Source organism: Nelumbo nucifera, chromosome 2 (assembly GCF_055504915.1).
Source record: "Nelumbo nucifera cultivar China Antique chromosome 2, China Antique-T2T, whole genome shotgun sequence".
NCBI lineage: Eukaryota > Viridiplantae > Streptophyta > Magnoliopsida > Proteales > Nelumbonaceae > Nelumbo > Nelumbo nucifera.
Genome location: NC_142650.1, coordinates 101,691,641 through 101,705,150, shown reverse-complemented (window position 1 = coordinate 101,705,150; position 13,510 = coordinate 101,691,641). Strand labels below are relative to the sequence as shown.

The window sequence follows — 13,510 nt, the reverse complement described above, 5'->3', positions numbered from 1 at the left end:
AAAACGGAAGCTAATTTGTAAGAGGGTAAAATAGGTATTTAGACAAAAATAATCTATCAGATTAACGTTTTCCGTCTTAAACATTGACGGAAGGGAGCTTTTTGTCAAAATTTTAAAAAACAGAGGAGAGGTTTTTGTTAAAGAAAAATGTGAAAAATTACAGGGGATTTTTGTATTTTACCTTTTTTTCATTTCCCGTCGAGACGGGGAAGAAGACGAAACGGTCGGGATCTCTACCGGTTACGTTTTCGAACAGAGCTTCAACGCCCAAAGCTTTTTCGAACAAGCTTCTCTTTTTTGGGGTTAAGGGGTATAACGGTTAACGCGTAAAAAACTTACAACTTTTTCGATCTCCTTTATTTCTCTCTTCACTCTTCTGTTCATTTCCTCATCCTCTCGTCACACTCTTTATTTTTCTCTCTTTCCCCTCACCCGATCGTTCCCTGTTTGTTTGTTCTCCCCTTCCTCCTTAGCCACTGTAACTCTTTCCACCCCACCTGTCTGCTGAAGCTTCCAGCATCCAACCATCGTCCCTCATCGGTGAATCAGAGTTCCCGGCACCTAGCTATAATCTTAGTCTACATCGACGAACGCGAAGTCCGAGTCCAGTTGATCTAAGATCTACGCGATCCGTGCCAGGAGCATCATCTTGCTTCTAGCGACTAGCGAGCTTCTAATTACATTGTACAGTTGTTGTCCCTGTTTGAAAGCCAGCAAACCCGAGATTGCAGGAGACGTAAATGTCCCTCTCTGACAGTTATTTTCAGGCTAAAATATAATAAGGCAAGTCATCCCCCTATATACTTGCTGTGATTAGGATTGAACGTTGGGGAAGAAAGCCAGCGGACGTGGTTCCGTCAGACCAGATCTCGTGAGCCTTCAACCCCAACCCAATCCGCCCATTGTTTCTTTCTAAGGCCCTCGGTGAAGATATAGATTTGGTTCGGATCTGTTTAAATCATGATATCCTGCATTGTTTGTATTTGAAACTGGCTTGCTCTCTCTCTTTTATTTTTTTCATTTTCTCTCCGATGATAGAAATCTTCCTCGCAGTAGTTCTGTTAACCCGTTATTTGCTCTATCCATTATTTTTACGACTGATATCATTTTAATGCTTAAACCGTTTCAGTGTTTGTTCATTAGTCTAAAATCATAAAAGCCTCGCTTGAAGTTTCTGACAATCATAAAATCATAAATGCCTCTCCTGTAACAACAAAAACCTCCCCTAAGTTTTTAAAGAATTCAACAAAATCTCCCTTCCGTCATTGACCCGGACGAAAAACCAATAAAATTACAAAATTGTCCCTCGCTAATCGTGAAGGCGTCGTTAATTGCTTCTCCCTCCCCCGCTCTCACTTGCTCTTTGTTAGGTTGAAGCTTCGAAACGATCGTGATCTCATTTCATTTTTTCTTGGCTTTGTTTCGTTGTATGTAGAAGGAGAACAAGAGTGAAGGTAAAAAGAAGGTTGGCGGAGGGAAAAGGATGATGGTTCGATTACCGTGGTCTTGAAGGTTGATATGCACTGTGAAGGTTGCGCCAAGAAGGTCAAACGATTTGTTAAGGGTTTCGAAGGTACATAAAAACATTAGAATTAATCTTTCGAAGGGTTTCGAAGGTACAGCGAGAAAGAAACAGAATCCGTTTCCTGGTTTTTTCAAAATTTTTTCTTTCTTCTTCTGGGATTTTACAGAATTGCTTTGAGATCGGGATCTATTGCTTAATCCGTTTCAATGTTTGTTCATCAGTCTACATTTTTTTTTTCCTGATTACATGACCTTGAATGAAGTGATTACCCGACTTAGCTTACTTAGAATGGTGTTGTCCCGGCCACCGGAATAAGAGAAGGTCGTCAACTTGAACTCTCTGATGAATGAGTCTTTCTTGATTGATAAAAAAGAAGAATGTGAAGGAATAGACATTAAGTAGAAAGAAAAATAAGAAAAGGGAGCAGATGAGGTTGTAATTGATCGGAGTGTGGTTCATCTATCCGTAGATCAAATTATAGGGGGAAGGGAGAGTGTCAATTACAGAAGGTCAATTTTGAAACTAGAAAAAAAGAATGAATTACATATACAAAAAAACAGAAAAAAATTATAAAATAGTAGGCTAATCAGTGATCAATAGGGGATATTGGCAAGTTTGGCAGATTTAGAGAACAAGAGTAGGCAGATCAATAATTGGTAAATAAATTTACCAATAGGATTCAACAAGAAAAGTAACAAAAATATGAATAATCGATAAAAATAAAAAGGAGAGACAAAAGAAGATATATAATAATAAAAACTATAACAATGAAGAAATAAAAATAAAAATAAATTGATTAAAAGCTAAAATAAGTAAATAAAATGTAGAAAAATGAAAAATAGATAAACAAGAAAAATTAAAATAAAATAATAAAATAATGGAGAGGGTTTCTTTCATGCTGGTTTGCTTTTTCTATGCTTTCTTTATTATTATTTTGCTTGGTTAATTGCGTATTTTGCGATTATGATAATTTAGAATACCATGTGGGCCCCACCTATTGGACCTGGGAGAGGGTTAACTTTGGCTGTTGGGGCTCAACAGCATAGGCTATTGAGACAGTTTCTGGTCTGGGCACGTTCTGGGTAGTTCACCTTTTTTTTTTTGATCAGTGAATTGTAAGATTTATTAATTCAAAGCCAAAGAAGGTACAATTTAGGGAGAGGCACGAGATGCTACCTCCCCTTTAAGGAGGGAAGACGGAGGAAACCAGCAACCCTTTAGTTACTAAACATAACAAAGGACAAGAAAATTACAGAGAGGCCCAATATAAGGAGACTCGAGTAGCCCCTTGTTTATCAAGACAATCAACCAAGGCATTAGCCAATCTCCCCAACCACTGAAGTCTGACTATCATGTCCCTTAATAGCCATTTGACCTTTTTTAAAATATCCTTAAACTTCCAAGTGACAATACCCGGGTCAACCAACCATTCTACTACCACCTTGGAATCTCCTTCAATTATTAAGTTCCGCACTCCAAGTTGATAAGCAATCTGTATCCCTTGTGCTGCAGCTAGGAGTTCAGCCCTCACAAAGTCTCCTATTCCCACCATTCTCGAAAAAAAGGCAAAGATATTGCTGTTCTCATTTCTAAGTACACCACCAATCCCAGACAGACCTAGGTTACCCTGACTACTTCCGTCAAAGTTCATCTTAACAAAACCCTCCATCGGTGGAGTCCAAGTTACTTGAACTCTAGGCTTCCTAGAGGAGGTGAGGGCAACTACAGACCAATTCCTCATTAAATCATCAAAGGAGTAATTATCAAAGAGCATTAAGGATTTCAGCCACAAAATAGTCCTTGTAAGAATACAGTCTTTGACCTCAAGAATGTTTCTTTCCTTCTCCTGAAAAATTCTGGAATTTCTCTCTTCCCAAATAGTCCAAGTAGTCGATCAAGACTACAATCCGTCTTGAATTCGAAAAGAAAAGAAAAGATTTCAGAAGAAAAGAAGAAGAAGAGAGGGAGAAAAGTAGAAGCACACGAAGGGATTTAGAAAAAGAGAGGGTTGATCTTAATGATCTGCCGACCCACTCTTAATATTTATATATGTTGACTAATTGTAAAAGGGCTGAATTGCCCTTATTGCTTACATGGCAAATAAACTAATAATAAAGCTGAAATAACAAGTTGTAACAACAAACTGAAATAACTACCAATAACTACCATCTATTACTGACATAATTAACAAAACATATGCTATGCTGCCATACGAACACAGTGGGGACCACAGCAGTGGGGTCCACATCAGTGTTCTCTACACTCCCCCTCAAGTTGGGAATAGATATTTGTCATTCCCAACTTCTATAGGTCTGCCTCTAATTTCTTCCTTGGAACAGCCTTGGTGAGAAGATCTGCGAGCTGCATGCTGGAGGTGATATACGAGAGACACACTTCTTGAGATGAAACCCTTTCTTTGACAAAATGTTGGTCGACTTCGATATGCTTAGTTCTGTCATGCTGTACCGGATTATGAGCTATATTAATAGCAGCCTGATTGTCACAATACAACATTAAGGGCTTCTCATAAGCAATACCCAACTCCTCAAATAATGACTTCAGCTATAGGATTTCAGCCACACCATTAGCCATGGATCTATATTCAGCTTCAGCATTAGAACAAGAAACAACACTTTGTTTCTTACTCCTCCAGGAGACAATGTTACCTCCTACAAAGGCACAATATCCAGAGGTAGACCTTCTGTCATCAACACTCCTAGCCCAATCAGCATCTGTATAGACATCTATCTTCATGTGATCATTATTCTTGAATAATATACCTCTACCTGGACATCTCTTCAAGTATGCTAATATTCTCTCAACTGCAAGGGGGTGAGTAGTTCTAGGAGAGTGCATATATTGACTGACAACGCTGATTGCATAACTGATGTCCGGCCGTGTGAGACAAAGATAGAGGAGTTTCCCAACCAACCGTTGGAACATAGCTTTGTCTTCAAGAGGCTTTCCACCCTCTGCACTGATCTCGTGATTTTGTTTAATAGGTGTATCTGCAGGCTTAACACTCAACTTTCTAGTTTCTGCTAATAGATTTAGAACATACTTCATTTGAGAAATAAAAATCCCATGTTTAGATCTAGCAACCTCAATACCCAAGAAGTATCGTAGCTCTCCTAGATCTTTCACCTCAAACTCTTGATGAAGGAGTTGTTTAAGAGACTCAATCTCACTGTTATCATTCCCTATCACTTCAATATCATCCACATATACAATAAGCAAAGTCAAGGAAGAGTCCACTCTTTTAATGAACAATGTATGATCTGACTGGGCTTGTACATAGCCGAATTTTTCAAGGGCTTGTCTGAATCTATCAAACCAAGCTCTAGGAGACTGCTTTAGTCCATACAAGGCTTTATTCAACCGACAAACATTCTTACCTGTCTCTGCATCATAAAATCCAGGAGGTAACTGCATCATAAAATCCATCTAGAACAAGGGCTAAGAATAACTGGCTGCAAGGGATAACAGAACTCGAATAGTGGTCATCTTTGCTACTGGAGCAAAAGTCTCAAAGTAGTCTATACCATAAGTCTGAGTAAATCCCTTTGCAACTAACCGGGCCTTATACCTTTCAATGGAACCATCAGCATTATGTTGCACAGTAAATACCCATTTACATCCAACCGGTTTCTTTCCTTTAGGCTGGTCAACTAGCTCCCAAGTATTATTCTTCAGAAGGGCATCCATTTCAACCTTCATTGTATCTTTCCACTCAGGAACTGACAAGGCTTCCTGTACTGTTCTGGGAATAGGAATATTAGCAATGGATGTGAGAAAGGACCTGTAAGAGGGCGACAGGCGATCATAGGACAGAAACTGGGAAATGTAGTGAGCTGTGGATGTGGTGCAACGCCGTTTGCCTTTACGGACTGCAATGGGGAGGTCAAGGTCATCCAAAGGAGGTAACGTAGCAACAGTGGAAGGTATCTCAGGGGGACCTAGATCTGATAAAGGGACTGTGGTACCTGGATGTGGATCCACAGAAGGAACTGGGGTTGGCTTGGACTGCTGATGACCGAAATCAACCTGCCTCCATCGCCTGTGATAGACTCTCAAATCCTGACACCTGTTACAACCCTCCCCATTACATCCCTCATCACTCAATGGAACAGGTAAATGAACTTCTAATGAGTTAACCCCACTCTCACTACTCTCCCCCTGAGGAGAAACCCTAGGGTAATAGGGTACCTCCTCAAAGAAAGTAACGTCCATCGAGACAAATCTCCTCCCAGAAGTAGGTTCATAGTAGCAATAACCCTTTTGAGTTTGTGCATAACCGAGAAAAATGCATTTGGAGGCCTTAGGATCAAATTTGGAACGATGAGGTCCAAGAATCTGAACAAAGCAAGTGCAACCGAAGGTTTTAAGGGGAACAATAAATAATTCTTTATCGGGGTATAGAAGGGTAAAGGGAGGCTTCACGTCAAGAACTCGTGAAGGAACTCGATTAATGGGATACACTACTGTAAGAATAGCATTGCCCCAGAAACGGATAGGCACATTGGAGTTAAACATAATGCTTCTAGCCACCTCCAATATGTGCCTATTCTTCCTCTCAACAACCCCATTCTGCTGTGGTGTATAAGGACAAGTTCTCTGGTGAATAATCCCATGATCAAGCTGATAGGAGGCCAATGGCTTGGTAAAGTATTCTTTCGCATTATCGGATCTGACGATTTTGATTGACCCCAAACTGGGTTAAAATCATCTGATGAAAGATCTGGGTCAAAGCAGGAACTCATCTCGAGAATGCATAAGGTAAACCCAAGAAAAACGGGTATAGTCATCAACAAACAACAAGAAATATCTGTATCCCTCCATAGAGATGTGATACGGGCCCCAAACATCGGTGCGCACAACATCAAAAGAATTACTACTTCTTTTATTACTCAAGGAATAAGATGTTCTATAATGCTTTGCAAGCTCACAACTCTCACATCTCAAATTTGACATCTGAACAGACTCAAACAAATTTGGAAACAAACTCTTCAAAGACTGAAAGGATAAATGGCCTAACCGATTATGCCAAAGCATAACCTGACTAACAGACTGAGAAACAAAAGACTTCCTATTTTCATGATCTTCCCAATGGGAACTCTCTCCAAGCAGATAGATCCCATTTGTCTCACGGCCAGTCCCAATCACCTTCCTTGTCTCCAAGTCCTGAAAAATACATCGGTCAAGGAAAAAAGTTACTGAACAATTCTGATGTTTTGTAATACTACTGACTGAAAGCAAGTTAGTATCAAGCTTAGGAACATGCAGAACTGAAGATAAGGGAATGGTATTAGACAACTTGATGTCTCCCTTGCTAGAAATGGGAACAAGGGAACCATCAGCAATGGACACTTTATCTCTACCAGAAGATAAGTGATAGGTAGTGAACAGTGATGGCAAGCTAGTCATGTGGTCAGATGCACCTGAGTCTATTACCCAACAATGTTCAGTGTTACCTGGATCTGAAGCATGGTAAGCTGAGGCCCGAGTACCTGAATGAGCAAAGGCTGATGTGGAAGGAGCTGATGATGACTGAGATGATTGAGCTGAATTCTCAACTTTCTTTTCCAACCGAGTTAGGGCAGCCCGAACAGCAACTAAGGTGTCTAGAGGCGTGCCTTTTGTGCCCGATGAGGATGCAAAATCGGTATTAACAGCCATATGGGCATTACCCCTTTTGTTCCTCAATTTTGTTGGGACTAGATGAGGGTGCAACTTCCAACATGTGTCTTTAGTATGCTTAGGTTTCTTGCAATGTTTACACAGTAGATCCCGTTTATCTTCCTTCTTTATATCCCTCTCCGTATCACCCCCAGACTTAGGTTTAACTGCTGCCAAGGCTAGTGGGAAGGGCTAATGCTGCATCATAACCTTTCTCCTAGTCTCTTCACTATGCACCAAGGAGTAGGCTTGAGATAAGGTCACACTGTCCCTTGTTAGTATTTGCTGTCTCACAATATCATAGTTAGGATTCAAACCAGCTAGGAATTCAAAAACCCTATTAGTTCCAACTTGCTTTCTATGAGTCTGTGCATCATTCTGACTTTCCCACTCAAGTGTTTCTAGGTGGTCAATTTCATGCCACAAAGAATTCCAAGTAGAGAAGTAAACCGAGGTTGGTTTCTCTCCTTGCTTAAGGTTATTAACCTCACACTTCAATTCATAGGCCCTAGCAACATTAAGGGGTTGGGAGTAAGTCTCTTTCATGACATCCCAGATTTCCTTGGCTGTTTTTGCCCACAAATAGTTTCGGCTGATATGTGGCTGTATAGAGTTGCACAGCCATATTATAACCAAATAGTTCTCTTGAACCCATTTGGTATACGTTTGGTCCTCCTTAGTTGGTTCTTTCACATCTCTCAACAAGTAGCTGAGTTTTTCTCTACCCCCAATGGCCATCATGGCTGATTGGGCCCATTCTAAATAGTTGAATCCATCAAACTTCACAGTTGTAATCTGAAAGGCATTCTCAGACATGTTACCAGAATTGCTAGTCTCAAAAACACCTTCCCCCTGATTCTTGAACTCCATTCTTGGTCAAGAATTAACAATAAAAAACTTTTGAAGCTACTGTAATAGAAAACAACACCTAAACAACTGATAACAGCTGGCCTAGGTCTTCCAAAGAATAAGGAAAAACAAAATTCTGTATGAAACCAGTTCAAAATCTGATATGAAACAAACAACAGTTCTGAATTTTTAGGGTTTTCTCTCAAAACCCTAGAAAGAAAAAAAGGTTTTCCAGCCGCACCTCTCAGAATAGACCAGGATGATTCTTTCAAGGTTATTCTCAAGCAAAAAAAAACTAACTTTATGAAAGAAAATCTCTGGCCGCCACCTTCTATCTGATGCAGAACCCTAATCTTGGGGATCCGAAGCCTTTTCTAATTCTTCCTGACTACTGGAACTCTCCCAGCCCTCTACAATCTTCTTAGTAGTAGCCGCACACTACCAGTAGCCTCCAAGAATCAGCCGATCCTCCTTCTTTGTTGAAAAACTTCTAAACCTAGGAAATTCTCATGTAGTCAATCTGATTAGACTAACATAAGACCTCCTTCTCTGCAACCAGTTTTAGGTTTTGAACAGAAATTCTGATTACCACCTTCAGTCTTGATAAAGAAACTGATCGCCGACTCTTTATCTTCCTCTGATTCTTCCTGATTATCAAGAACACAATCCACTCTTTGGACAACTGCTACAGTCTCTGATAACCTCCAAGAATTAGCCGAAAAGGGATCCTCTTAATCTTCCAGCCCTAGGCAACTCTCATGTGGTTGGCTGGATCAGACTCACATGAGAAACCCTAATCCTTGCTCTGATATGAAGTAGTTGATCGAGACTACAATCCGTCTTGAATTCGAAAAGAAAAGAAAAGACTTCTGAAGAAAAGAAGAAGAGAGGGAGAAAAGTAGAAGCACACGAAGGGATTTAGAAAAAGAGAGGGTTGATCTTAATGATCTACCGACCCACTCTTAATATTTATATATGTTGACTAATTGTAAAAGGGCTGAATTGCCCTTATTGCTTACATGGCAAATAAACTAATAATAAAGCTGCAAATAAACTAATAATAAAGCTGAAATAACAAGCTGTAACAACAAACTGAAATAACTACCAACTAACACTGACATAATTAACAAAACATATGCTATGCTGCCATACGAACACAGTGGGGACCACAGCAGTGGGGTCCACATCAGTGTTCTCTACAGTTTAAAGGAGAGCTGCTCTTATACACTTCAACATAATTCTCCCTCTTTTTGTGGTCCACATGAAGGTAGAAGGGGAGAACAGCAAATTTACCTCAACTGGCAAGTTCCACCTGCACTCAAACAAGTCAAAAACCCAGTTTCAAATGGCTGCAGCAAAAGGACAAGAAATCAATAAGTGGTAACAGTCCTCAAACTTATTCATAAAAAAAAACAGTCCTCAAACTGCACTTTGCACAAAATACACCAGTTAGGGGATAAACATAAGAAGGGTCTTTTCTTCTGCAGGTTATTCATCGTATTGATTTTACTGTAGAAAACTTACCAACAAAACACAGTTATCTTTGGGGGAATAGGCCTAGACCAAACTTCCTTAACTAGGAAAGCACAGGGAGAGGAGCTAGAAATTAAGATGGGCAACTCACCTATTCACGCCCATGCTTTGGTTTTTAGTCAAAAGAAATTAAGATGTAATTACTAATTTACCCATTCTCATGGTAACGTGGCATTTCCAAAATTCTCTCAACAACATAGGCTGTTGGCCTCGAACAGCTAAAGTTTTTCCCTTGGGAGAGGGGTGCCTAACCCCTTTCCTCTCCCATCCAAGTCTTACCCAGGCTGGTTAGTCGGTGGCTCGGTGCCTCGGGCTTTGGAGTCACTAATAAATAAAAAACGCTTGCCAATGTAAATCCCGGAGGTCCCATCACCTCCTTTTCATCTACTTGATGGGTGGCGATTCCATTTCCAGCCCAAGTGGCAAGTGAGCCGGTTTTTTCTGACGCTCATAGGTAGTAAGGAATATCTTGAGAAAACAAAATCCAGATGTGGTGCTGTTGCAGGAAATGAAACTGGAGTCATTTGATATAAGTATGAAGAAGGAGATAGGGTCTGAGGATGTGGAGTGGGTGGAAGTGAATGCAGTGTGTCTCTAGGGAGAGTTGGTGGTCATCTGACCCAAGAGTCTTTAAAAAGGTTGGAGAGAAGAAAGGGGTGTGATACCTGTAGAAATATTTTCATTATGGCCAAAGATAAGAGGAAGGAAGAAAGCAAGGATAGTTTGGAGGCGCATACCATCTGCAATTTGCTGGAACGTATGGAAGGAAAGAAATAGAAGGATTTTTGAACACAAAGCTTGTAAGCTGGAAAGGATGGTGGTGGCTGTTAACAAATCTGTTGAGGATTGGGTCTGTGTATTTCCAGAGTCTAGATAAGTTCTAGTGAGGTCCTTGGGGAAGTTTTTAGTTTTCAAATGGAAAATTGAATATCTTGTTTTGATGTGTAATTGTAAGGTTCTGTTTGTATTTCTCACTAAAGCCTGGTGTTAGCTTCTTTACTGTTATCTCCAGTGAGACTCTAATTTTGTGATTACACACTTTGCAGCTTTCAACTTGATGAATCTTTAGTATTTCAGCCATTTCATGCTTGCGGTCCAACTTAGCGATGTTTCTTTTTGTCTACTAGGATTGATATATCTTGACTTCAAAGATGGATGCTGCAAGACATGTTTTTTCCGTGGACCTCCTTGAACGATATGCAACTAAGGGGCGGGGAACTATAACTTGCATGGCTGCTGGGAATGATGTCATTTTGTTGGGAACGAGTAAAGGATGGGTCATTAGACATGACTTTGGAAGTGGAAACTCTTATGGTAATTTTGTCTTTGTAGTCTATGCCTTTTACTGGATTCTATACAGAAGTTATGTCGCCTTTGATCTAATTATTTACTTGTTTGAAAAAGTGTGCCCCTAGAACAAACAATGACACTAGTGTTTCTCCTCTCATGTCTGTTTGTCTCTGCCTCTGGCATAAGCTATCAATATGCCTATTTAGAAATGGCTATCTATGTATGGGCTGTGGCATGACATCTACCATAACATCAGATATTGGATTTGGATGATCTCTACCTAATGGCTAAATCTAAAAAATAAGCCACCTTGACAAATCCAAGCCTTAACATGAGGTGTTTTACATAAAACCCCCAATAATGAAGATCATAGCAAGAACAAAAGGAGCAAAAACCAATAAGCACTAATTGCCACTGCTTTAAACAAAAACAATCCTGCATGGCTGCCATCATGACCAACCAAAGAAAACCAGAATTATAACTAATACCAATGGTTCATTTTTGAAAGATGTCTACCAAGACAAAATCACTCAACAAGAACATTCTGGCTGAAAACCACCAGCAAATCAAAACTTACAAGCCAACACCCAAGCATTAATTTGCAGAGTTCTTCCCCTTCCCACCTTTACCTTTCGCTCTAGAAATCTTTTGAGTACTTTGGCTTGGCTTTCACAACTTTAGCTAGTTTTATATCAACCTTAGATGTTTACCTGAATTTTCTCGTGCATCCCCTCAATTTAATATTATATTCTTGAATATTTTGTAAACAATTTGTCTATTTTTTTATAAATGATAAATATAATGCTATTTAATATAAATTAACATATTAACTAATAGTTATAAAAGTATATAAAAATTGTAAGATATATATCATGCATAAATTTATAAATTTTAATATGGTGATGATGATGAAACTAATCAATATGTGTTGTTTAGATAAAATTTTGACTTCTTCCATGCTTATCAGTTTAAATTTTGAAGTCTTTGAGGATTCAAGGCAGTATACATGTTGATCGAACCCTAACAAATGAGAAAAATAATAAAAAGAAACTAATATTTTAACGTAAGCTGAGTAATTTAATTTACTAATGTCTATTTTATTATTATAATCTCAAAATGTTAAGAATATAAAAGTATTCAAGAGCACTGTGTAAAAGTAGCCTTCTTTGTTTGGACTGCAGCACTTGATAAGTGCCTAACCAAAGATCGGCTACTCAGAAGGGGGATGCAGCCTCCTACTATCTTCTGTCCCTTCTGCAATGAAGCTCCTGAATCTTCCAGCCACATTTTTATTCACTGCAACTTCTCTCAGCAGCTCTGGGATATGATTCTCTCCTGTTTTTGTGTCTCCTCTTGCCCTCCTGCTTCTGTCGTACAGCTTCTTCAGGGGTGGACCATTCTTTTCCCATCTGCTATCCTTTGGGCCCTTTGGAAGGAAAGGAACAGCTGAGTTTTTGACAACCTTTCCAATGACATTGTTTCAATAAAAAACGAAGTTGTAGGCTTTTTATGTTCCTGGTTAAGTGTACAAATAGATTTCACTGGAGTTCAGCTTTTTTCTTTTTTGCAAGCTGGACCATTCTTTATTTGATTTCTAAGATCTTTTTGTAAATTCTCATTGTACAGGTCCTCATTGTACATGGGCTGATGTATCTGGTTTCTCTCTGCAATACAATACTTTACCTTATTCAAAAAAAATGTGAGGCAACACTCCATGAGTGCCTTATTGCCTAGGTGTCGGCTTGACAACTAGGAAGGTGGTTATTTGCTGGTTATTCTCCTAGAGAATAACAGGTGATGCTATACTTGGTGGCACTAAACTGTAAAGAATAAAACTAAATTTTGACAGTTGCTTTCATGGTAACCCATGTTCTATAGGATTTAGTGGTGCCTTTAGAGACCATGTGATGTCTATTTCGCTAAGCTACTGAGGAGTGAGGTCTAGTAGGGAAGGCATTTCTTTGTTGGCAAAACTTCTTGTCCTACTCTGTGTGCTTAAGCTGGGCTGATTTGATTGTCGGAGGCTATCAAGTGGTAGTCAGATGGCTCTCATCAAGGGCAAAAGGCTGAACTTGTAAATCTACCCCAGTTTCTAGTAGTGGCTGGTTGTTTGTCAACCTTTGGTTGTCTTTGTACTGTCCCCATCATTCCAAATTCTGTGGAAGGGGCGGGGGGAGGACTTTTTGCTGTTTCTTAATTACAAAAATAGTTGAATCCTATGGAGTATCAACCTTAGAATTTTGTTGTGTACTTGGAAGGAGAGAAATAGAAGATTCCTTGAACACATGTTAAGGCCTCTCCTGATAACTTGTTGGGATATATGATCTATGGAGTATCAACCTTAGAATTGGGTTGGTTTTGATTTTGAAACAGTTGAGGATCTCTGTTGGATAGATGTTGATACACAGTGGAATGAGATTGTGAGGTTTTGGTGTTTTCATTTCCTTCTTGAGGTGCTATGATATTGGTCTCATTGTATTTGTCCTTTTCTGGTTACATGTATATTCTTTTATTAAATCCCTGTAGTTACTTATTTCTTTATATAATCGCTTGTTTCCTTAAAATGAAAAAAAGATTGGCCAATGGAAGGATGAATGGTCTTGCAAGAAGGGGTGGGGAGTGGGGTGAGACTGGGAA

At 39.5% G+C, this 13,510-nt stretch overlaps 1 protein-coding gene across 7 annotated transcripts in view; it reads left to right on the top strand.

Moving 5' to 3' along the window:
• Positions 1 to 393: 393 nt before the first annotated feature.
• Positions 394 to 13,510, top strand: part of LOC104611138 (zinc ion binding protein) — a 103,466-nt gene continuing 90,349 nt past the window's right edge. For 2 of the 7 annotated variants that reach the window (XR_016082343.1, XM_019200066.2), the window contains exons 1-3: positions 439 to 783; positions 1,436 to 1,573; positions 10,711 to 10,897. Coding sequence is in view for 6 of the 7 variants with exons in the window: in XM_019200066.2 (XP_019055611.2) it covers positions 10,735 to 10,897 (163 nt within the window). In the remaining variant the exon portion in view is untranslated. Of the gene's footprint in view, positions 784 to 1,435; positions 1,617 to 10,710; positions 10,898 to 13,510 lie in introns of those variants that run through there. The other 5 variants (XM_088897553.1, XM_019200068.2, XM_088897552.1 and 2 more) reach the window with 4 other exon arrangements.